Raw genomic sequence first — 25824 nt, 5'->3', positions numbered from 1 at the left:
GCTGGCCAGTCATTGTGACCTGTTGAAATATATCTTTATTTGCATTGATTATCTGTATACAACTATTAAATTGCCTTTTGTTTTATACATCAGGGTTTATAGCCTCTTATATTACTCAATCTACTCCCAGTCTCCCTGTGCAAGCTAAACTATAAACAATTAATGAAATGACTGGATAATCCCTTGTGTTTAATGGTAGATCCTGGTGCTGTTATGACAGGCTTTCTGTTTGTGTTCTCTATCAGCATGTATATTCTTCAGTAATCTAACCATGACCTCACTTGCATACTATCAACATGCAGTCTGTGTTTTAGTTAAGGCTTTTGTGCAGGGTTCTACTCGAAGTCTCTACAAGTCCTCTGACAAACATACTCATCAACATAGACCTCGTGTCCTCCTATGTCTCCCTGCTTTTGTTTCTTTTCAACAGTCGTCCTCTACCCACATCTCTGCCTTTCCTCTCAATTTCTCTTACTCTCTCGTACTCTCAGTGCACTCCCTCTCACCCTTTCTCCCGCCTCCACTATCTATCTTTTCTCTTCCTCCCTCCTCCCTCCTCCCTTCCTCCCTCCCTCCCTCTCTCTCTCTCTCTCTTTCTCTCTCAGGCTACGCTGTCTGGCTCAGCTGTTCTCAGTAGCTCTGTGTGCTGTGTGGACGAGGCTGTGCTGTGCTGGACTAGTACTGGAGTGCTGTTGAGTACTCAGCAGGTATTTGAGAGCTGTCTACCTACAAGACTGGATTAGCAGCTGAAACACACCGGGCTGGGTTTTGTTACTGAACAACAACAAAAAGACAGAGCAAAGCCTTCATGAAGAGAGAAGGATATCGAGGAAAATGTATTAGACTGGAAAGGTGCTGGAGAAGAGACCCATCTTAGGCGGATGTCAAGTCCAGATCCCCTCACTATCTGTGGACACAGTATGGTCCAGTTCTTCCCTCTAGGACATCTTTTGTGGCTGTGAACTGTGGTGCTTTGGCTGAGTTCTGCGGTGCGGTTAGATTTGACCTGGTTCGGCATTTTCTCTGTGACACTAACTGGTACAGTACCTGCAGATCTGTTTTTAGGTTCTAACAAGCTGGAGTTAGACCCTAGTAGTGACTTTTGACCCAGGACAGGTTCAGATTCTGGTGGAAACTGGTCCATATCTGGAGGACTGGATCCACTAGACATCATTACTGGACCGGAGAACCGGGTTACACACAAGACCTTGCCCCTGGTCGTGGACTGATCCTGTCTTTCTGGAGAATAGGACCAGAGGAGTACTTTCGGGAACCTGTTGGGCCTCTCTCCCCCCAGGACCATGGGCTCTCTCTGGGGGACAGTCGTGCTGCTGTGTGGGGTGGTTTTCCTCTGGAGCCGAGGCAGTGGTGCCCAGCAGACCAAGAGCAATGTCCCCAGACTAAAGCTCTCCTATAAGGGTGAGTCCTCGTCTCTTAACGACTCCCATTGCAGTTTAAACACTTGAACTCCGATCTCCTAGAGCATATAATGTCTGTGCCTATGTTGGGCTGTGTTATTCACACGCTGTCTCATTACACCACACCATGTTTTGTTCAAAACCAAGTCTCCAGGTTCAAGCTGTAAGCTGTTGCTACTGTAACGGATGGTCATTAAGAAATTGATTGCTGGAGGGTAAAATATTATTTCACTTTCTTTTTTTTGTGTGGATGGGTATGCAAAATACAAACCATGAAGGGGAGAGGTTATCAGGTAAATCAGTGGGCATGTCAAATCCCCCTGAACTAGATCTATTGGTTCTCAGATTTAATTGTAAAATCTACTGGTTCATTTGTGCAGCTTAATTTGCACATCCAATGTATTGAATTAAATATTTAAAATTGCATAGTTGTTTCACTGCATTAGTGCTAACCTTTTGTATCTGCTGACAACACACAATATTCCTATACTCTATGTGGTATCTGTTGGATCAGAGAGTATCAGACACAGTCCGCAGTCTCCTTTGTGGTATTGCCATGATGAACAACCATGTAAAAGCGACCTGGTACATACCTTGGAATGGTTTGGTTTCAGTCTAGAAAGCATCAATGAACATCAGGAACTATGTGTTCACAGGTTGTGATTAATGCAAAATAGTTAACTGCTTTATCTGAGCTATCGATACTGTAGGGACTCTACTGTGAGCCATATCTCTGACAGACTACACCAGAACCGTCTTGAATAAAGTTACCTAGAAGAATAAGGCAAAACCCTTGAGTATTCAGTTTATTACAGTGTTTAATGCTATTTTAGCTTTCAGTGTTAAAGCTAATATATGACAGTACATGCATAAGTTTTAGCTGTATACCTTTTTTAAATGGATTAGCACCTGTTCATGTTTCCTTTAAAGGGAAGATAAACTTTAGTTTTATTTATCTTTATTTATTTCCCCTCCCCCCCAAAAAATATCTCCCCCTCTTTCTACATTTCAAATTCTTTTTATTTATTTCTTTGGATGAAAAGAGACGGCAGAGTTGGACTCTCCGGTGGCTCAGTGAAGTGTCATTCATCTCTCCCTGCCTCTCTCTTCCCTGGATGTCATTTTTTCCGCTTGGTCCGTGTCTGCATGGTAATTATACTGAGGATGAATGGTGTTAGTCTGTTTCGGCAGATGGCTTCCCAAAGAGAGACATTTCTCTCTCTCAGCACTACCAGATCCATAATTACACACTCACACACATGCGTGGTCCCACACAAACACATGCACGTATGAACACACACATCCTTGCCTATTAGTGCAAGCGTGCACGCACGCACACACACACTTTCCTGTTTGGAACCATCTGTAGATAGCTAATGATACCTGTGTGTTAATCAGTCAAATATAAACCACAGGCTGTCACTTATAAGAAACTCCCCACTGTGATATCTCTGTTAGACCATGGGGCATCACACAGGCACTCTCAAATTCAGTCATAGAGTTACATCCCTGTGCATGCAGACTCACAGTGACTTCCAGAAGTCGGCTGCCTCTGACTTTCCAGCATGTGAGGTGAAGGAACCCTGACCCCTACAGGTGACTGACTAAACACACACATCCACACACACACATACCTCAATGTCGCAAGAGCATAAACACGGACCACAGTTGATCAAGTACACACAAAGTGGATTCCGGAGAATGGCGTGCAAACGGTCAGTGGGCCAGAGGGAATGATAACAATACTGGCCCGGGATACCTACACACAGTGCTACATAGCTCAACTACGTCAACAATCATTGAGTTCGAAAGGCATGCAATGTTTCTGCTCTCTAGTCTTCCGTCCCGAGGGACCCTGTATTTTTCGGTGCTCCTGGTCTCCTTAATGGGTGCACTCCCTTCCGGTGGAGAAGGGAACAGGAAAATACACCGTACCTCAGCCGAACCTCTCGTCCTACATGCGTTAGAGGACTGGAGCCGTGGAGCTCCTGCTGTAGCTGCTTGGAACAGAGAGACTGCTTTAGTTTTACAGGCTGCTGTGTCCTGCCAACAGCCCTGCCTCTCAGAGACCTGTCCACCCCTTTGATAACCGACGCCAAGGTGCACACACACACACACAGACGCGCACATGCACACAGACCCACACAGTGAGACACTGAGACACCAGCAAAACCGGCCAAAGTCTAACACTCGAAGACCTTCAACAACAAAAGGCTAAGTGTGGGACAGGGAAGTTGAGGCACCAGAGGAACATTAGTGTCTCTGTGGAAGCGGCCCTCTCCCTCCGTCTGCCTGGGCGTGAAAGGACTTTTAATCAGAGACGGGAATGAGGAAGTCCCATTAAAGGCCTCTAATCCTGAAGCATGTTGAGAATCTCTGCGCTAGAGTTGGGTTTCTTAGGGGTGTGAGAGCGAGTGCGTTCTTCTCCATCGGCTGGTATTGTACAGTGCACACCAGAGAGGTGGGGCGTCAGCCAGGGAACCAGCACTCTGGTTCCCTGGCTCTGGTCCCAGATAGCAGTTTCTGATTGTTGTCTTTGTCAGGTCTGAGTGATATCACAGTATTCCCTTATCTAGCCTTCTGCACATGTCAGTAATTCCAGGGTTTCGTTCTGAGTACGGGATTTGCATGTGCATCGGTTCTCACGTCCGTTTGTTGACATCTGCTCCTCTGTTTGCTCATCCTGGCCCATTCGCAGGTGACATTGGAACCGCGTCGTAACTGGTGTTCTTAGTATTGACTGCTGTAGCGTTAACCCACAGACAGACCGCGAGTACCTCTATAGGGCTACAGGCCCTGGGGCACAGAGCGTGACTGGATGGGAAGCGTATTTGTACTCAACATGATCAAGAGGTGCTTTGTATGTTCCCACTGAGCAATCACACACCACCGCCCTACACTGCCCCAATGAATGAGGGCCACAGACTGTGGATACTATCCAACACTGCTTCATGTGCTGTACCGTTGATTGTGTTGATTTTTTTTTCTATTGGTGGCAGCACTTAGATAATGCTTCTTGTGCCCTCCAGTCTAGAGAGAGAAAGAAAGGGAGAGAGAGAGAGAGAGAGAGAGAGAGAGAGAGAGAGAGAGAGAGAGAGAGAGGGAGAGAAAAGAAAGAGAGTAAGATACAGAGGAGGGAGAATGTAGGGTAAAAGAGTTTATTTATATCAATCTCACATGGGAATGTTGATTCTTTGCGTCCATCTTCCCCCTCCTCCCTCATTCTCCCTCTTTCCCCCTCCCTCCATCTCTCACTCCTCTCTCTCTCTCTCTCTCTGAACGAGAGATCCATTATAATAGAATCAAACAGCATCCCGATGGTGTCCAACAGACTGAGGCATTCAGGAAAGATGGAAATAAAAAGAGAGAGATAGAAATGAGAGACTGGCAAAAAGTGAAGGGTGAGAAGGTGATACTGACACCAAGCAAGGGAGAGTGGAAAGTGGAGAGGGAAACAACAAAAAAGGAGATGCCGAAATGGAGTGCAGGGTTCAGCAACCACAACTGGTGTTTTGAAGGAAAAAGTGGTGGAGGTTGGATAAAAGTGAGAGCGGGAAATATTTGGAGGTGGCACCTGGTGATGGCCCAGTGGCCACACAACTGTTTGTCCACCTGTCTGTCCATCTGTTAGTAAGACAATAAGAAAGAGTAGCTGTCTGTGTTTTCGAATGTCTGGGCATACTGTGGCTGAAAATGGTGCAGAACAGAGGTAAGACCAGTTCAAACCTGTACTTTACAGTGTATGCCAATACACCTGTGTGTACACAGCTACTGCCATGCATGTGTGTGTGTCTGTGTGACCACAAAGGATATTATCGGTGTGAGTATCAGGGTTTCTTTCAATAACTTTCCTAACACTCTGTTTGTTTCCATGGATACTAGTCCTATGGTCTCACTCCACACACCTGAGCAGGCTGCTTGTGTGCGTGGTGTGTTGACATGGAGATGCGAAAACTCTCTCACAGACACAGTTGGCGCTAAGCTATAAAATTACGGCAGACTGACTCTCAAAAGAGCTCTGACAATCTCTGTTTATGAAACAAGCAAGTTGCTCTCCAAGCAATTAGTTGCTTCCCTATTCAGACACCCAGATTTGTACACACACACTCAAACACACCTGTTGGTGTCTCATTAGAGGTTGAAAGGCGTGGGACCCCCTGTGTTTATTCAGGTGATTCATCACTGTGTTTGTGTGTGAACCCCCAATTATTTAGGACATTTGTAAAGAGGGTGTATGTCGACATTTGGATCATGTCAGTCGTATTACGTACACTCAATGAGGATGGATATGACATCACTAAAAAGACTTAAGACAATGGAACATTTACCAAAAACACATCTCAGACATATACACTAATGTGGGTGAAAGGTCAGTGATACTGTAGTTGTTTTATTGTAGCATCAGACAAGGGCTTCCAGGACTCCTGTTTATGATTGATCACCATGGTTACAGGAACATGTTTTGGGACAGGTTGGACTCGAAAAGCTTTTCTTTTTTTTTGTACATTCACAGTTCACAAAGGTTTAGGTTAGTGTGCTTATTTAGTAACTACTCAGTAACAAAGTAACTACAGGAGCTAATCAAGGATCCTTAGCTCTAGCTCAAGCCATACCACCTTCAGATCTGCTAGTTGGGTCTGTTACATCATTTGGACTGCAAGGTAACATTGTGATGCAGAATGTTCCTGGAAGGCTTCTGGATGGGGAAGGTGAGCCTCTAAGCACAGGGCTCTATCTCTGAGTTCACAGAGACCTGTCAGGAAAACAGCAGACTATAATCCCTCCACAAATCCACCAGTGACTGGGAGACTTTTCGAAACATGCCCTACCCCAATGGAGGACGCCCGATTTATTACATTGCATGCGGCGTTCACACGAGTTCTTGTATTTGTGTCCAGTGTGTGTCTGCTCCCCCAGAGAAGAGATATGTGTTCTGGAGTGAGAGCCAGAGAGCAGGAGAGAGTGCTTGAGGGGATCTGTTCCTAACTAAAGCCAGGAGGTCCTCTTGTCTTTCGCTCACTCCCCCATCCCCCTCTCTCTCCATTCCTCACCTCGCCGTCCCTCTCCCAGCCAGAGGAATTCTGACTCGGCCTTTGTTCGTCTCCTTCCCGCGTCCCTCGGTGTTGCCATCACTCTCTCGACGTTCCTCTCTCCTCCTCCTCGAGCTGCGTGCCTCCTGTCCTCCCATCCTCTCCTCGTCTCCCCGTTTCCTCCTGCCTGTCGCTTTCTGCAATCCCTCTCAGGCTGTGGCACATAAACACACACGGAAAAGAGTCCGTTCTCCCTGCTAAAACATTCATGGAGCATTGTGTTATTTACTCCCGGAGAGCGAGGGAGAGAGATAGAGAGACGGAGAACGAGAGAGACAAAAAGAGGAGAGAGAAGAGAGAGGAATAGAGTCTCCAAATGTCTTTGAATGCAGGGTTTTTCCAATGACCGTCTCTCGATATAGTTACAGTTCTAATCGGGTTATATCTCTCACTTTTCGTTGAATCTTCCTGCTCGACCCTTCCTCTCTCAGGCCTGCAGTCTATCTGCTGGACATGTCATTTACTTCCTTCTGTGAGTTCTGCCTGACTGCTCCAGTCAAGGTCAGTTCCCCCAGCCAGAACGTTTGGTTGTTGGCTAACTCGAGCACTGCCCGTTCGGTCCAAGATGTGTTGGCAGTGCACACAAACCAGACTTGCTCTTTACCACCCCACCAGACTCTAAGTGTGCATATTTAGTTCAGAGGACAAAATGTCAAATATATACTGTATTTTACAGAGACATATAAATGAGAGAGAATTATTTGGAACAATGGATCGAGAAGGAGAGAACAGGAGGCATCTGAGAAATGCATGTCCTTCAGCCTTATTGGCCATGTTGTACTGAACACCCCTGCTCTTGTCTCTTCCCCTACAGAGATGCTGGAATCCAATAACCTGGTAACGTTTGAGGGCCTTGCCAACAGCTCTGCCTACCACACCTTCCTATTGGACGAGGAGAAGGGCCGGCTTGTGGTGGGAGCCAAGGACCACATCTTCTCCTTCAACCTCATCAACATTACCAAAGACTATGCACAAGTAAGTGTTACTGTCCAGTTTCCTGTAGAATCCCAAACAGAATAATGTCTCTGCCTGCCTTCCTGCCTGTCTGCCTGCTTGTCTGTCTGACTGTGTCATTCTGTCTGTCTGTCTGTCTGTGTCATTCTATCTGTCTGTCTGTCCGTCTGTCTGTCTGTCCACCTCTCCAGAGTGTGGGTCTCCACCCATGTGGTTCATAGGCTCAGGGATCCAGGGACTCTGTTTCAACAGAAAAAGAGCCTTATGAATATTTCAGACTAGAGCTGTCGCACAGGATCACACGCTGTGCCAGGCATGTTAGCCGCTCCCCGCACACCTGGATGAATAATGGAATAAACGGATACAAAGTGGAGAACAAATCGCATTGTGACCCCCTCTACCCCATCACACGCATGCACAGACAACTCACGCTGCGTAGGCAAAACCGTGAAGAGAAAAGATGAAGACTTGCTCTGTTTGAAGAGCGATATCTGTTGGTCACATCCAAACGTAGTCATGACCAAACTGCGGTTTATGTTGTCATTGTCTCTGGCCTGTGGAGGGAAACTGAATGATTACTAAATGGGGGATTATGACTCCTTAAACTGGGAAGGCTTTTCCACGCTTGAGCTCAAGTAGAGTAGGATTTCCATGAAAACCATCTTATTTCCTACATAGCTGCAGCCATTTGGCAGCCACTGGAGTTCTGTTCATGTATCCCTCTTTCTTGACGGAATTAAATAATATTGCTTAAAGCAGTCTTTTAAACTGTTTTGAGTACTCTCACTAAATACTCTTGGATACTCTTGCATGGGTAACCAGTCAAATCAAGTGTTCTGCAGGAGCTGAACCCTTTTTGTGACATTTTCGTAATCCAAACATAAAACTCATGCATTAAACTGAGATGGTTTATGGCAAAACAAATCATTACGGCACGATACTTGCTGAGCAACAGTGCAAACACAGGCAGGAATACAGTATCTATATCTAGCTAACAACGCTAGTGTTAAATAACTATTTAGCTGGTCGGCTCCATGACGCCAGGTAAGTAGGGCTCGTGAGACTGCTCACCAAAAGAACAAAGGGGAACCCACTTGTCTAGCAGATTAAGACATGTTCGTAGGTACCTAGCGAAAAGCAGCCTCAACTTTCCTAGACTTTTAGCTACGGTAGCTGAGTTAGTGATGTGTCGCTCGTGAACGATTCGTTCATTTTGAACGAATCATTAGTATGACTCGGGAGTAACGAGTAGTCTCAGAGAGCAATTCGTTCATTTTCTCGTGGCCGAGAGAAGTAAAAAAAGAAGTTAAAATAACAAAAACCACTTGTGAACGAATATCATTCACGTCTTACAAAACCTAGTCACACGAAAGTGAACGAGTTAAACAAATACTTTCCGTTTCCTCTTCTGAGCCTATGCAGGTCACGTGAAAAATTATCCAAAGACTCGTACCCGAAGACCCAGTCAAAATGAACGAGTACTGAGCCTATGCAGGTCACGTGAAAAAGTATCCAAAGACTCATACCCGGAAGATGAACGAATCATTGATCCGAAGACTCGGTTGGCAGAAGAACGAAACATTGATCCGAAGACAGGGTTGGGAGGTGAACGATTCGTTCATCTGCCGGGTACGAGGCTTTGGATCATTTTTCACGTTTTTTCAGTTGCTATGTTCATTTACTGTATAAAGAAAGTAAGCCGTTTCTCCTGTGGCAAGCGTTGTCAGATTTGACCCAAGTTTAAACAGCTGTAATTCAGTCATATTTTGACATATCAAGGTGATTGTGGTAGGAAGATGATTAGATGACATGCTTGTGAAGACATTTCCAAAGTTTCGTCTCCAAACGGTAAACCGTTGGAGATTCATGGCTTCACGTCCGCTTTGGCGATCTTTGTCAAAATCATTTGGCCGTTATCCGTGAACGGTTTGACTTATCAATGAAATTCTAAAGAGTTTTTGTTGGCACAGTTCGAAGATGATCTAATACGATTTTCATGAAAATCGGAGCAACGGCCGATAAGTTCGAAAAAGTAGTTTTTTTTATGAAAATACAAAATGACGGAAAAACCTTCATGACGACAATGACGTCATAGGTTCCAGCCGAATCATCTACATCTAAGGAATCCAATGATACCTCACTTAAGAAAAATGGTCTTATGGTTCAAAAGTTATGGGCGTAAACACACCTCCAACTTTGACCCCTTGGTGGCGCTATAGTGCTTCAGGGGTCGACATGAAACTTGGTGACAATAATCAGGAGACCGTTCCCAATCAGTGTGCCAAATTTCAAAACTTTGCACCATAAGGTTCTATGGGCTGCCATAGACTCCTAGTCCTAAGTATAATAATAAAACTAACGAAAACAATAGGTTCCCTAGAAGCTTTGTTGTTTGGCCCCTAATGATAAATATATATGAGAGAGAACAAAGGTTGTGCGCGCCTTAGGTTGTGCTCGCTGAAGGCAAGCACGCCCAATATTGTGGTGTAAAATCATTTTGGTGTCTGGACTGGTAATCCCTGGGTGTGTTTGTTTCCATGTACACTGTATTGAACAATATTGTAACTCAACTGCATCTCTCCGTGTGTTGTAGATCCCGTGGCCGGCCTCCCCCTCCAGGAGAGATGAGTGCAAGTGGGCAGGGAAAGACCTCTCGGTAAGACCTCCGCCACGAATCACTTCTGCACCTGTAGAAGGACACTCCTGCGCCGGTCATCCTATCCCACTATCCATGGCCTTCTGGCAAAGTGCACTTGATCACGGATGACATGTTGTGCTGGATAAGTCATCTTATTGTCCTTGGGTCTAATTAATGGGAGTGTTCCATTGAGAACCACAGCGCGAGCCAGCTTATCCCCAGTCTTCTCATCAGCTTCGTGACATGTCATGGCCGGTGTTGTCTACCTCCTTTATGTAATCTGTCACATGGTTTTGAGTGCTCTGAATCTGACCATAAATCTGGGTCAAGATAGAACCCTCAACATGACTTTAATCTCCCAGTGCGCCAAAGAGCATGGTTGTTTAATCACAGACTGACCGGACAGGAGAGAGAGAGTGTCACAACAAGATAAACAAGGAAGTGCGCGGCGCTGGTACATGTTATATGGGATGCTTGTGAATAACGGTGGCCCCTGGCCAAGGGCATCATCAGAGCACTCGAGCCTGTCAACTAGGTTTGCCAGGTAGTTGTACCTTGCAGGGTTTATCTCAGGGCGGCGGCTGTCAGGGCAAGAAGCAGCCTGCTGTACACTGTGGTGCACCAGGATGGGGTGTGTCATGGTGTAACAGGATGGGGGGTATCAGGGTGCACCAGGATGGGGTGTATCAGGGCCGTAATCATAATTTAGAACTATCATATATCATAGCTAAATCCCCCATTAGTATTGCTGAAACACAAAAACTGAAGCATGAACACATTGGAGTGCTTTATCTGATTCAGCAGGATTGATGCACAAAGAACACTGCTTCCGTCATCCATTTTGCGCCTGGACTTTTATTCCTTAGCTGGACCGTTAACAGGATATATTGGGGGGGGACACAATATTCAAATCTGGTAAAAATGTCCCCCAAAATATATTGATATAAAAATTTAAATAAAATATAAATGTGCTACGCTACGACAGGCAAGCACGCACACTGTCCAAAATTATCATCAAAAATGTAATCATATTCATAACTTAACGTAAAAAGTTTTCAGGGAGGGACCCTCAGACTCCCCTGCAGATTTCGTCCCCCCCAATGTTGATGGTGGTCACGTGGTCATGGTGTACTATGGTGTAATGTGGTGTATCAGGGTGGGGTGTGGTTTACTGCAGTGTGGTGTACCATCACGTAAACATTCATGCATACGTGCTGTACATGGCTACAGCTTTCAACAAGCTTGTCTTCTGAATTCCATCTCAGTCAGGTCCTAAGGCGATGGCCTGGTACATGAAATCATAGCAGTGCTGCTTCTGCCTCAGTGCACTGCCTGGGATACAGCCTGGCCAAACTCAGCTCTGGTGCCTCTGCACAAGGCTCATTTAAAGGACCATAAAGTCCTTTGTGTTTGTGTGTTTTCTGTAAACAGGCTGGCAAGGATGAGAGGGGAGGCCTGAAGGGTGGTCTTTGTGTGTTTGAGGGGCGGGGGAGAGGGGGAATGAACGATGGATGAAGAGAAGAGAGAGAGGAGCGGTGTGCACTCTGATGAACTGGCAGAAAGACACTTCACATGTTGCCGCGGGGAGATGAGAGAGTGTGTGTGAGCAGAGAAAAAAAGATGGAGTGGAAGAAAAAGACAGAAGGGACAAGAGAGAGAGAGAGAGAGAGAGAGAGAGAGAGAGAGAGAGAGAGAGAGAGAGAGAGAGAGAGAGAGAGAGAGAGAAGAGTGAGAAGCCAACAAAAATGAAACTTATTCAGTAAACACTAGTACTGCTGGAACACCTGAGTACTTATTGACCCAGTCATACGTATTTACCTCACAAGCAAGTAAGAATACTTTCGATAATTTGGTCACATTTGACCATTTTTGACTGTTTCTTACAGTCTTATTTTGTAGCTGTAAATTCCCTATGACATTCCTTCTTATATCACAGCAGCTCTAGCATCAGGTCCAGGTCATCTACCCAGGGAAGACAGCTGTTAAAGTAAAAACAAAAGCTTAAGCGTGGCAGCTTTCTGCTTCTGACCTAAAAAAAAGCCACATAAACTTAAAAGCCATATAAACTTAGTCATGCATTATTTGTGGATCTGTTTTCCTGCTTTTTCCATGTGCGATGACACATTCATTTTCATGTGAGGTCAAGTCTGCTCAGGCACGTGTTGAGGAAACTGCCCACGTGGCACTGGAGGAACACACACACATACATGGACATACACAAACACACACAAACACACACACACACACAAACACATACATGGACATACACACACAAAAACACACACACACAAACACATACATGGACATACACACACACACATACATGGACATACACACACGCGCACGCACACACACACACACACACATACATACAGATACATACACATAATCTCATGGGGGACACTCAGAAAAGGGGTGCTTTACTGCTGGATGTTTTGCAGTGTGAGTGCGGGGGCCGCATGGCTATCATAACAATCCCAGCTGTTGTGACGTTCCCGTCCCTGAGTTGGCAACAGGCAGTCAGTGTGAAGAGAGGTCAATGTGAGGAGAGATAGAGACAGAGGGAAAGAGAGAGAAAATGACTGGGAGAACGAAAGAGAGAGAGAGAAATTGAGAAAGCGAGATGATGAAATAGAAAGAAAAGTAGAGTGAGAGAGATTAAAAAGGAAAACAGAGGAAAAACAAACACAGATTACCACGAGTCAGTGTATAAGAGAATTATTACTCAGCACATAAACATTGACAGAGAGGCTTTAGGTACCATGGGTGATCATCTGGTTAGTCAGATTAAATGTCAACGAAGCAGGACATTTCCCTGAGGACAAGCACTTTGTTGTGATTAGAGAGTTTTGTCTCCCTCATTCTAGCCTTCTGTTCTCCAGTGGGTGTTGACCTTTCACAGGGTCCAGTAGGATCAACCCAACACTGGTCAGGGCCACCTCTTTCCCCAGTCTTCAGTACTGGCTGGGCTAACTGACCCAAATAGACAAGGATACAGTCGACTCAAGCCAAGAGACAGCCTTACCAGTAAAACGTGACCTGTGTTCGGGATGTGAAATGTAGTGGAATAAATCTCTTTGTCCTTCTCTCCTCCCATCTCTCTCCCCCCCCCCCCCATCTTTATCTCTCTCTCTCTTTCTCTCTCACTTTCTCTCTCGCTTTCTATGCTAGAGGGAGTGTTCTAACTTCATCAAAGTGTTGCAGCCATTCAACCAGACTCATCTCTATGTGTGTGGGACTGGGGCCTTCCACCCTGTCTGTGCCTACCTGGAGGTGGGCAAGAGACCTGAGGTACACCAACTCTCTCTCCCTCCAGTATCCAAACTCTCCGCAGCATGAGAACCCGAGTATAGGCCAAGTTCACAACAAGTACAGGCCCAATGTCAGAAGTCTACCATAGGTATACAGTATCCCTTTTTAACAAAGGCTCTCTCAGTGTGACTGAAACCATTTTGGTCCTCTAAATTGATTTACACTGTAATTTCATTCGGCAATGGTTTATTAGACGGATTTCGACATTTATTTCAAATTGGCTCGGAGATTTTACGTGCATGTGAATGGGGGAGAGTCTGAAAGACAAATTGATTTCTCACACTAATCTCCCAAATGTCAACGAGTCCGACATGCAAATGTGTTTCTTATTCAGGAGACTAAAGCAATTTTCAGATAATTAGATAAAACTCCAGTAGCTCTCTCTCGCGACATCCCTTCAGTGCACCTCCAGGGCTGGTCCTTTCAGACAACGCCGGGGATCCGACTGTGTCGGAGAGAGCTAAATATCTCCAACTCTTCCCCTGGGATTCTCCTTTGAATCCTGGTGCACATTGTGCAGGTTAGACTACAGGGTTTTAGATAGCAGAACACATTCATTTCGCTTTTCGTCCAAAGCACCGTTCTGTACAGGGGGGTTTTGAGCCGGCGACTTCTTGATATGCAGTCAAATGCTCTACACGTGAGCTACACCCATCCCCTAGATGAGGGAGGATATTTGTGTTGAACCTTTGGTGTCGCCCCCGCCCCTGTGTGACCTCGTCTCTCCTTGTGTACATCCAGGACAATGTGTTCAGACTGGAGTCCCACATAGAGAACGGACGAGGCAAGAGCCCTTATGATCCCAAGCTGCTCACCGCCTCCATGCTCATCGGTAAGTTAGACACACACGCACACTTTTATATAATGCGCAAAAAAAGCTTTACAGTACAGGCCTTCAACTTGAACCTTAGGTTTCGAGCGTACACTGCGCACTCGTGAAATGAGGGGCAGAGCCATACGTCACACATCCACACTCCTTCATTTGAGCCTCTGTTAAAAGAAAGCATCAATGACAAGACTGGCGATTCACGATGTCAGTCATTAGGCAAGGCCGTGCTCTGTACTTGGGCTTTACACACCAGAGAACCACTCATTCCCGCGTCTGTAAAACCTGCTTTGGTCTGACAACTCAACAGCATGCTGTTGGGTGGCACATTAGTTAATGGGACCAGACCGAGCGTGTGTGACGAGCGACGATTTTCCGGCCGCATCCGGGCCCTATCACAGCATTTCATCCAGCAGATGGTCGTTTTCCACGCCATCACCCCTTTCTCTGCCCTTCTCTTCCCCCCCCCTCTCTTCCCCCCTCTCCCTACGTCTCGCACCTCTCTCCTGCCTCGCCCACACGCGTGTCCTTCCCTCTCCCTCCCCTCTGTTCTCCATCGGGTTCCACGTGGATTTCTACTGGTGACGATGCAGGGCTGTCAGTCACGGTGGGTCAGGCCAGGCTGTTTCCTCTGGAAAGCCCAGCTCTGTCTGCACTGCTAATCTCTGCTACCTGCTAGAGCAATACTGCGGCTTCACACCTGCTTACGATCTGGGTCGTTGTACGTCACGCTCTCCACACACACACACGCAGTCGCACACTCATGTCCGCACACGCGTACACACACACACTCGCCCGTTCCCTTCACCAGAAGCTCGTTCCTTTCTCTGTTTCCAGATGGGGAGCTGTACTCGGGGACGTCAGCTGACTTCATGGGGCGGGACTTTGCCATATTCCGGACCCTTGGCAAGCACCATCCAATCAGGACGGAGCAGCATGACTCGCGCTGGCTAAACGGTGAGAGAGGCCAGTAGGGTTTTCTGATGAAGAAGAACCAGACTCCATTATCCAGCAACACACTGTGCAACAGGACTATGAGGGGGAGGGGAGGGGGGGTTAAAAGAAAGAAACACAGAGAGGAAGACATGTGGCGTGACAGGAAACAAAAGCAGAGAGGAGAGACGATAAGCAAGAGATGGAATGTCACCTAAAATAAAGAAATAAATCCTTCCTTAAACATTTTCCGGAGAACTGGAGTGAAATAAGACCCTGTGCTGTTTCTTAGTCACTGCTTACCAAACAAAGATTTCAAACTCGACACCCCTGCAGGCAAAGGGCCAGGGTTGAAATACCAGTCTCATAATATCATTATGTTCATGTGTGCGCAATGCTCGTTGTGTTGTTGTGTGTGTGTGGTTGTGTGTGTGTGTGTAGACCCGAGGTTTGTGAGCGTCCACCAGATCCCTGAGAGTGACAACCCCGAGGATGACAAGATCTACCTGTTCTTCCGAGAGAACGCCATGGATGGAGAGCACGCAGGGAAGGCGACACATGCTCGCATCGGACAGCTCTGTAAGGTAAGCTCTCTCTCTCTCTCTCTCTCTCAAAAACACTTGGCGAGTGTCAGAAAGGCCTCCATGAGGGGGCCTTTCATGAGTAGTTATCTCAGGTTATTTTTATCCTGGGGATGGGGCGTGCGGTTTGTTGTGTTTGGTGCCTCCCCACCCCACCGCCCTCCCGCCGCCCTGAGAGAAACCTGAGAGAAAGCTGAGAGAGATGGCTGAAATGTCACTGGAGCCTGAGAGAGACAGGCACAACAATAGCACCACAGTCTGCTTAATGCCAGGCTCTGGCAGAGCCTGCCGTCTGCCCTGCCATCCTGCTCCAAGACCAAAACCCCACCAGGAACTGGTCTGGAATCAGCTTCAGCCCCGCCAGAACCCAACCAAGTTCCCTAGGAGGAACGGCCCCAAACTGATCTTAGATCCCCCCCCCCCCCCCCCCCCCCAGAGTCCTCTGTTCCTGCCTGATTCTCCAGTATGGGAGGAATCTGCTCTTCTCAACACAGAACAATCCGTCTATTATGCAGGATGCCATATCAATTTAGGCTGTGCATATTTGGGTGTGCGCTTGAATTTGGTATCATAAATCACTTGGGGGCTGGATGTGTTTGTTTTGTGTCCTCACCGAGGAGGCTCACACTGCAGGAGCCAGTGTTCTGTCGCTGTCTGAGGGAAAACAAACACACCAGTGCAGACACCAAACACGCACAGGGGTATTAAAATGCCGACTCAGATATCTGTCAGCGCTTCATCATCTTTAGGTTGTGGAGTTCATCTGTAAGTACTTAGACGGTTCCTCTGAATGTGGTCCATCCTTGTTTGGGCAGTGTGTGACTGACTTGGCCGGTATACCAACAATAATCAATAAGTATAATAAACAATAAGTTCAATTCAGCAATCCAGCCAAAAGCTTTTCTTGATTCCCTACTCTGGCCTAATATGTAGTTGAGATGCACAGTGTGGCTGGTGTTAACCGTGTGTGATCCACCCTACAGAATGACCTAGGTGGCCACAGGAGTCTGGTGAACAAATGGACCACCTTCCTCAAAGCTCGGCTGGTCTGCTCTGTCCTCGGCCTCAACGGCATCGACACACACTTCGATGAACTGCGTGAGTGTGCCACACGGTTGAATGACATTCACGAGTGTACTGTGAGCGTGGATCATTTCAGGACTCAAGTCTTGTGCTTGTCGTCTACAGAGGATGTGTTCCTGATCAGCTCCAAGGATCCGAAGAACCCCATAGTGTATGCCGTGTTCACCACCTCCAGGTAGGCAACCAACACGGGGTTTGTTAGTGTTACTTATCTACTATACATTTTGTGTATCTAAACAGATATTTTCTGTCTTTATCCATCCATCCATCTCTCTCTCTCTCTCTCTCTCTCTCTCTCTCTCTCTCTCTCTCTCTCTCTCCTTACTATCTCTCTCTGTCTTTCGTTCTCTGTCTCTACCTCTCGGTCTCTCTATCCTGCCACATCCCTGTCTCTCTCTCTGGCCCTCAGTAACATCTTCAAGGGGTCAGCAGTGTGCATGTACAACATGGCAGACATCAGGAGGGTGTTCCTGGGTCCCTATGCCCACAGAGATGGACCAAACTACCAGTGGGTGCCCTTCCAGGGGCGAGTCCCCTACCCGCGCCCTGGCACGGTGAGGGCAAAGCGTGTGTATGTGCATGTGTCTGTGTATGCGCGCATTTGGGTGAGTGTGTGCGTGTGTTATCAAGTCATACGTTGAATTACAGTCATTAACAATCAACGTGGTCTCTTAAATCCTCACATTTGCATCCTCAGTGCCCTAGCAAGACCTTCGGAGGATTTGATTCAACAAAGGACCTCCCCGACGACGTCATAACCTTCGCCAGAGGTCACCCCGCCATGTTTAACCCCGTGCACCCCATCAACAGCCGACCAATCATAGTCAAAACAGATGTGGACTACCAGTTCACTCAGTTAGTGGTGGACAGGGTGGAGGCAGAGGATGGACAGTACGACGTCATGTTCATAGGCACAGGTACACTTGCACCCGCACGTGCACGCATGCTAAAAACACACAGCGTCGCGTGTTGTCGCGTGTCGTTGACCCACGTTGCCCTGGCGCAGATGCGGGGACAGTGCTGAAGGTGGTCTCCGTCCCTCGAGGATCCTGGCATGACTTGGAGGAGGTCCTCCTGGAGGAGATGACGGTGTTCAGGGTACGTCCATGCCCACCCAGCGTCTAATGCAGCCCGCCTCCCCGTGCGAACGCATCATTCATTATCAACCTGTTCTTCTTCTAGGAACCGACCGCTATAACGGCAATGGAGCTTTCCACAAAGCAGGTAACTCAAGATTTATGAATTTCTCACAGCATCAAACCATCATGGGTATACAGATGTAACACACCGTGACAGGAACAATGTCATAACATGCGGACACACTGCACAGTCTCTGTGGTGTGTTCTTCTTCCGAAGAGCTAGAAGTGATCATCACCACTTTCAAAGTCAACTCTATGAATATGTGATGAGAATGCCGTGTTCTACAGTCATGGTGTGTTCTCTTAACGGCAGTCAGCTCCTGTTAGCATCATTCCTGCAATACCCAGAATCCTAATTAGCTACCCAGGAACAGAGAGGCAGGAAAACAGGGAAAGGATAGTCTTACGGTGTCACTTTTACGTTTAATTGGAACCCTTATTGGAACTCAACTTGGAATGACAAAGAGAGAGTGAGAGAGAGAGAGAGAGAGAGAGAGAGAGAGAGAGAGAGAGACAGAGATAGAGAGAGAGAGAGAGAGACAGAGAGAGAGACAGAGAGAGAGAGAGAGAGAGAGAGAGAGAGAGAGAGAGAGAGAGAGAGAGAGAGAGAGAGAGAGAGAGAGAGAGAGAGAGAGAGAGAGAGAGAGAGAGAGAGAGAGAGAGAGAGAGAGAGAGAGAGAGAGAGAGAGAAAAGTGGAGCGAGAAAGGGAGAAAGAGAGAGAGAGAGAGAGACAGATCTCATCTTAAAAAATTAAAAAAGACACAGGTCTGACACACCTTGCCTGAGGGCCGTAACACTGAACAATGAAACACTTGTCAGCAGAGTGAGGTTTCACCGTTAAGAAATCAGGTTAACTTTTAATGCAGACAGGTTGTCTGTGGTTGACATAACAGGTCTTGCAAATGAGAGATGGAAAGTGTATTTGACGTGTCATATGAAAGAACACCTTTTACCTGTCGTGACCTTCTCTTGCGTTGCTACTAAACCACATGCAAATGTCAATAGGTATTTCCATACGGCTGTGATCGGTGAAATAGTTTGCGTACAGGCAAATAGACATCTTATCTGACCTCGCTTTTTTTGGGGTTTCCTCAGCAACAGCTGTACCTGGGCTCGTCCATGGGTGTGTCCCAGATGCCTTTGCACCGTTGTGAGGTGTACGGGAAGGCCTGCGCCGAGTGCTGTCTGGCTAGAGACCCCTACTGTGCCTGGGATGGCACCGAGTGTTCCAGATACTTCCCCATGGCCAAGAGGTACACACACACACACATACACATGCACACCCACCCACCCACACACATGCCTCCATGCAGTTTGGAGACAGACACTTTTCCATACAGCTACAGTAGCGTGTATTCTTTCGAAGGGTAAATGTGATAGACTGTGGATGGAGGCGAGGGGATTTTTTAGACAGAGCAGCAACCATGGAGCTGCAGGCTCCACCATTCAAATGCACAGCACATGCATCAAAGGGCAAACATGTTCAACATATCGTCGAAAGAAAGAGGAGGGTTTTTCATATCCATAGATGGGAACATATGGAGGCTGGCACGTTTCAGTGGAGGCAGGGATTAGAAATAGAGCAGTCTTTGTGTGCATGCCGGAAAGCCCTGTAGGTAGAAGGGTTGCGTTTCTCCCGACGTCGAAATAGAACCTTCCACATGTTTACTGTAAATGAAGACCAATATCAGCGATGTCTGAGGAACAGTTTTGTCTGGGTGAAAGAGAGGTGAAATAAATCAGTTTGTGTCTGTGTGTCTGTTTTTGTGGTGTGTGTGCGTGCGTGATTATGCAAAACTCCTCTGCAGCCTCCCACTCATAAAGCTCCACTGGGCATATCGATTTGAATTGTAGCTGCTCCGTGTCAAGTTTCCTCGGCTAGTTGTACTTTCCAATGTACAGAGAGCAGGAGATAGCTACCCTGCTAACCTGCCCAGTCGAGCAATCTCACACCTCCAATTATCCACTCATCTCCTGGCTGTCTCTCAAACATGGACAGATGAGAACACAGTGCCTCCTATTCACTGTCCTGTTCTTCAACTTTCCAAAGAGCCAGAGTTGTTTATTCAGTCATTATTTACAATACATACCTCAACTGTTCATGCTGTGTTTGTGTGTCCGTGTGTGTGTGTGTGTGTGTGTGTGTGTGTGTGTGTGTGTGTGTCGGAGAGACATGAGTGATTGATTAGGTTTGAATTCCTCTCTTCCACACACCCTGTAATTAGAGCTAAGCTGTGCTTTTACTATGGGTTTATTGAGGTAGGCCTCACTACAGTTAGCTTATCTGCTTGGCTCACACCACTAGCGCAGATCCCAACCACAGACCATTAACTCACTTTACTCATTAACTCTCTCTCTCTCTCTCTCTCTCTCTCTCTCTCTCTCTCTCTCTCTCTCTCTCTCTCTCTCTCTCTCTCTCTCTCTCTCTCTCTGTCTCTCTCTCTCTCTCTCTCTCTGTTTCTTTGACTGTAGGAGAACGAGGAGGCAGGACATCAGGAATGGAGACCCTTTGACCCAGTGCTCAGATCTGCAGCATCACGGTATGGAGTTCCTTAACACACTTGGGTGACGAAGCAATAGCAATTTTCTTTTCGTATAAGATCAACACGAAACACACATGAACGCATACAATAAACAGAACTTGGCTATTTGGCTGTACTTTGAAGACCTTGTAAACCTTGTGCCTCACCCTGTCCAATTCTCGGTAAGAAAAAAAAAAACATTACACTGTATGTGTTTTATTTGTCTTTTATGTGTTGCTGGTGGTGTGTAGATTACAGTGGGTCCGTTTAAAGCTTTTAATTAACATCCCCAGGATTCCTCTCTGCCTCCTCTCAGTCTCATTGCCTGGTACTAGCCAGTTAGCGGTCTTTTGACAAAAAACAGGGCTTAGACTGCAGCCAAAGAGACTCTTTCACCATGTTAATTACATATTTTACTTATTTCAACACCGCTTGCTTAAGCTGCCGTCCTTTGGCAGATGAAAACACAACACACACACACACACACACTCTAAGGGACACAAACAAGCGCACGCACACACACACACACGCACAAACGCACCCACACGCAGCGAGTGCCCTATAACCACCCACACAGCATATGCTACACATTGATTTCTCATTTAGGATGGAGGAGGGGTGGCTTTTGGGCTGAGGAGGGAGAGGATGTTGTTCTGCATCGCCTGGTTTCCACTGACAGCCAAAGCCGATGACATTCCAGAGAGTACAGGAGCGGCAACACAAAGCCCGGCCAGGAAAGACATGGACGAGGACGGCAGTCAGACTGACGTCTCTGCTCTACTGTAACATTTTGAACGTACTCGTGACCTGACTTCAGAAATAACACTGCTACAGCCCTGGATTCACACTGTAGGAACGCACCTGGACTTGATTGAAAGGCTCCCACCCTTTATAAACCCCGGATTCTGTTACAACCCATTTCCCCTACAAAGCGTCATAGGTCGGTGGAAGGAAGGCTTATAGATTGAGTGAGTGTTGCTGGGACGGGGATGGAGAGCCTAATGTGAAACACAGGCAGGGGAGAGAGCCCAGGCTTCACCAGACACGCACAGGCTGATAGGGAGCGGACAAGCTTAAACAGCTGATCTGTATCAGCAAGACAGAGTGTCATTCTGTGGGTGTTTTTCAGACAAATGTTGCCAGTGCACCGGTAGTTTTCAATGTGATGTCCGTACTAGACAATACGTTGCAATTTGTCATAATAACAGTGCGTGGGGCACAACAATATTGGGATGATGTGATTGAGTCAGGTGGCTGAGCGGTGAGGGAATCGGGCTAGTAATCCGAAGGTTGCCATTTCGATTTTACAGTACTTACTGTAAGTCGCTCTGGATAAGAGCGCCTGCTAAATGTAAATGTGATGATGAGCCATGCTAATTTGTCACCTCAACACCCTGAGGCACACTGAATTCATGTTGTTCATGGAGTCAGGTGGCTGAGCGGTTATGGAAGCGAGCTAGTGCCAAATGACGTTGTGTCCTTGGGCACCCCACTTGCCTTGGGGGAGAATGTCCCTGTACTCTGGATAAGAGCGTCTGCTAAATGACTAAATGTTAATGTTGTGGTCATGATGTGTGTTTCTCCAGACGAACTCAATGGTCAAACCACCCTGCAGGATAAGACAGTGTATGGGGTGGAGAACAGCAGCACGTTTCTGGAATGTACTCCCAAGTCTCAGAGAGCTCTTACTTACTGGCAGTACCAACAACCCAACGACGACCGCAAACAAGAGGTGAGCTGTCCCCTCACTGTCCCCTCATCATGTCCCCAAAGGAGATTAAAAAGAAGACTCTTAACGTTACAGTGGTGAAGGTGGTGGTGGTCTCTTAGGTAATGGCTGTTGTTACTGTCTCTCTGTGTTGCAGATCAAAGCCGGGGAGCGTTTCATTCGTACGGAGCAAGGCCTGCTGATCCGAACCCTGACCAAGCAGGATTCCGGAACCTTCCTGTGTCAGGCGGTGGAGCACGGTTTCATGCAGACCCTCCTCAAGGTCACCCTGGAGGTCATCGACACCGAGCGCCTGGACGAGCTGCTCCACCGCGACGAGGAGGCCGCCGCCCACTCCCCCACTGTGCAGGACCTGCCCCCCGTGCGAGAGTCGCCCAATCAGAAGGTGTGGTACCGAGACTTCCTGTCCCTGGTGAACCACCCCACCACGAACAGTGTGGATGAGTTCTGCGAGCAGGTGTGGAAGAGGGAGAGGAAACACAGGAGGCAGAAGGCCAATCTCGCCCAGCAGGTACAGCAGCATCATCAGCAGCAGCAACAGCAGCAGCAGCAGAAGGGGCTTGTGCACGCTCACGGCCACGTGCACGCCCACGGGCTGGCCGCCAAGTGGAAACACCTGCAGGAGAGGCAGAAAGGACGCAACCGCAGGACCCACGAACTGGAGAGAGCCCCTCGCAGCGTCTGACCTCGAAATCTGACCCCGCAACTCCAACCCGAATCCCATGTCTGTGTCCTGGTCCCCATCACCTCGCCCCCCCCCCCCCCACACACACATCTCCCACATACTGAGACATAGACTCCTTCCTTCCACACAGACTTGTGAATAAAAGAAGCTCAACTGGAAACAAAGGCAATATCCCTCTGGTCGGTATGTTGTGTGTGTGCGTGGGCACCATGTTTACAGTGAGCCGCTCAGAAGGACGCCCAGAGACAAGATGTTCCACAGGACTGTTATCTCAGCTGGCCTGCCTGGCCTCTGCCCCAATGGCGAACAGCTTCAGCCATCAAGGCCCCTTACCATGCTCCACTCCTGAACATACTTACCAACAGCCCTGTCTAGATAGCTATGTGTCATCCAATAATAAGGTTTTATGATTTACTGTTGATCATCTCCCTTTTCCAACCAGATTCTAATACCTAAAATGTATCTAGACGGATCTTAGGAAACAAGGGATGATAGTGTTTTAGAATCGCTCAAAGAGCCGGAACAGACCTCCAAACGTATCATAAAGACAATACAAATCTTCACAGCTAGGTTAAAAGCACAAAGGTTTGATGTTTTGTGGAGAACGTGTAGGATCTTAAGGACTGAGGTGAATGCCCAAGCACTGCAAGCAACGTCACAGAGTCGCTACTACTTGTCAACTATGATCTTGTTCTAAGTTATGTACTATGTGTAAATAATTGCTTTGTTACCTCCTCGTACTAAAGGGAATGGTGTCTGGAATTCTTGTTACTTTCTGTTGCTAGCCCCATAAACAAATGTATTTAAGAAAAAGTGATTACTTGTTTTGGATTAAAAAGCAGTCAATTATAAAAGTGACATTGTGTAACAGTAATGGTGTTTAAGTGTATAGTTGAGCTCTTCCAACACAGATGTTTAGTATTTTATTTTTATGCTCGTCTTCTGTTAGTCCATACAAGTCCTTGTATTCAATAATCCAATGATTCTGCTATAACTTGCTACCAGTTTTTGTTACATCATTTTTAATTTCCTTACCACTATTCACTGTCCAAGTCATTATCTATATACCAAGTTGATTATATTGATTATGCAATTTACATACAACAATGTGTTTATATTTATTGAAGTATATGTTCATTTTGAAAATAATGTGACATATATAGATAAGCCTCGTTTTTGGTATCATTTCATCACTATTCATTGTAACTTGTACTTGTGACTTTTACGTAACATTTTGTTTCACGTAATGCAATCACACTGACAAACAGGAGAAAACACACGTAACATAATTTCACTCTCTGGACAATGGTATATTGCAAACCGTTGTCAAGCAATTACATTATGTTCATGAAGGGTACTGCACAAGACGTTCTTCTGAGAAAAACATTGACATTCAAATATTTTTAGGAAATATTGCCACCCCATTTTACAGAATTATTGTTGGCAAAATAGTTTTTAACACTATAGGTAGGTATGATCCCTGGAGACAGAACCCTGGTCAACCTTATGTTCCAGAGTCTGGTCTGACATCCATTTGAATCATGAAACATCCAGCCAGTACAGGATACTGACATACACACTGACAGAAGGTTGCACAAATACGCAGAAACAAAAAAGCTGGAATGTAGCTGGAAAGGTCCTGTAAATAACATTAAGAACAACTACCATGATTCAGAAGTACCACAATGTGTACAAATTGCATGTGGATGCCATCTTGGTGTACCTGTTTTGCTGTGACAGTGGTCTCTCGTCTAAAACAGTTGTTTGTGGTTCCTCTGCTGTTAACTTACAGACAGCACACGCTGACTATGTTTCAATGGTGTAAATACTGTCATTTATGTAAAGACTCTCACGTGCATAACGGACTATACACACCGAACTAGCCTAAAGTACCACGGTGTACTCAACTGGTCCCCAGGAGCTTCCTCATTGATCTAGACCGTCCACTCTGGATCCAGCCAATCACTCGGACCAGTTTAGATCACCGACCAAGGAACAGGACGCGGAGCATTACAACACAGTTTAATTCGAGTGAAACGTAACAACGCGACAGTATACAATCAGACAAAATGGTTGAGCACAGGGGGTTGGAGGTGTAGTCACTTGGGGGAGGCTGTAGGACGGTTGGTAAGGGACTTGAACTAGTGACCCCGCAGTGTGGGAATCCTCTCCAGTTCCGTGTGATGTCAATGAGGGAGTTAAGTGCTGCTGCTGCTGCTGCTGTAAAGACTGGCATGATGATATTATTCTACTGTTCTAATAAATGTCCCTTCATTAAGTCATGGGCTCAAGTCTGTTGCAGTTCTTTTCCTGTTTTCCTGCAATCGAAAGTTGGATTTGACTGTTCCTTTAAAGGTGTTTTATGTAATAATATACTGACAAACAGGAGAGAACGTACATAACATGATTTCCCTCTCTGGATTGCACCATGGAGATTTTAGGGTCAAAGAGAATATCGTATATATTGTTTTAAACAGCCCAAAAAAACATCATTATGATCGAGGGAAAAATCACAGTAAATCGAATGGTCATACAACGTTGAGAAAGGATGTCTTTGTGATGCTTATACAACTGACTCGCACCCAGGATTTAGAGTTATCTTTAGTGTGAACAGACCAGATCAGAATGGTGCACTACTGCTCTCTGGTGGTGGGTGTGATACGGCATGACAATTTTACATCTGGGTGGAAAAGAAGGCAAAAGTCACATGATCCACGCATTAAACGTACAGTACTAGAGAAATGATATGGATGCTATCAGCATTTGTCCATGGTTTTGCATTGAAGCCCTCTGTTGTGGTTTTTGCAATGAAGCCCTGTGTTGCAGCAATGCAGCCTTCCACGACAGTACATGGTTGCAACAGATTGCCTGGTCGGACCAGAGGAGCTGGAGCAGAGGTCAGGGGTCAGTGG

At 46.6% G+C, this 25824-nt stretch overlaps 1 protein-coding gene across 1 annotated transcript; it reads left to right on the top strand.

The window, feature by feature from the left end:
- Nucleotides 1–1271: 1271 nt before the first annotated feature.
- Nucleotides 1272–25181, top strand: sema3ab (sema domain, immunoglobulin domain (Ig), short basic domain, secreted, (semaphorin) 3Ab). Its single transcript, XM_067234028.1, has 17 exons — nucleotides 1272–1419; nucleotides 7323–7483; nucleotides 10056–10118; nucleotides 13272–13391; nucleotides 14154–14244; nucleotides 15076–15195; nucleotides 15613–15755; nucleotides 16736–16850; nucleotides 16941–17010; nucleotides 17245–17389; nucleotides 17533–17752; nucleotides 17842–17933; nucleotides 18018–18059; nucleotides 19072–19229; nucleotides 20449–20516; nucleotides 22085–22230; nucleotides 22364–25181. Exons 1-17 carry the CDS (start codon nucleotides 1302–1304, stop codon nucleotides 22910–22912), a joined length of 2421 nt encoding a protein of 806 aa, XP_067090129.1. The 5' UTR covers nucleotides 1272–1301; the 3' UTR covers nucleotides 22913–25181.
- The last annotated feature ends 643 nt before the right edge of the window (nucleotides 25182–25824 follow it).

This window comes from Osmerus mordax, chromosome 4 (assembly GCF_038355195.1).
Source record: "Osmerus mordax isolate fOsmMor3 chromosome 4, fOsmMor3.pri, whole genome shotgun sequence".
NCBI classification, from domain to species: Eukaryota; Metazoa; Chordata; class Actinopteri; order Osmeriformes; family Osmeridae; genus Osmerus; species Osmerus mordax.
The sequence above is the reverse complement of the archived record's forward strand: the minus strand, read 5'-3'. Positions and strand labels throughout refer to the sequence as shown.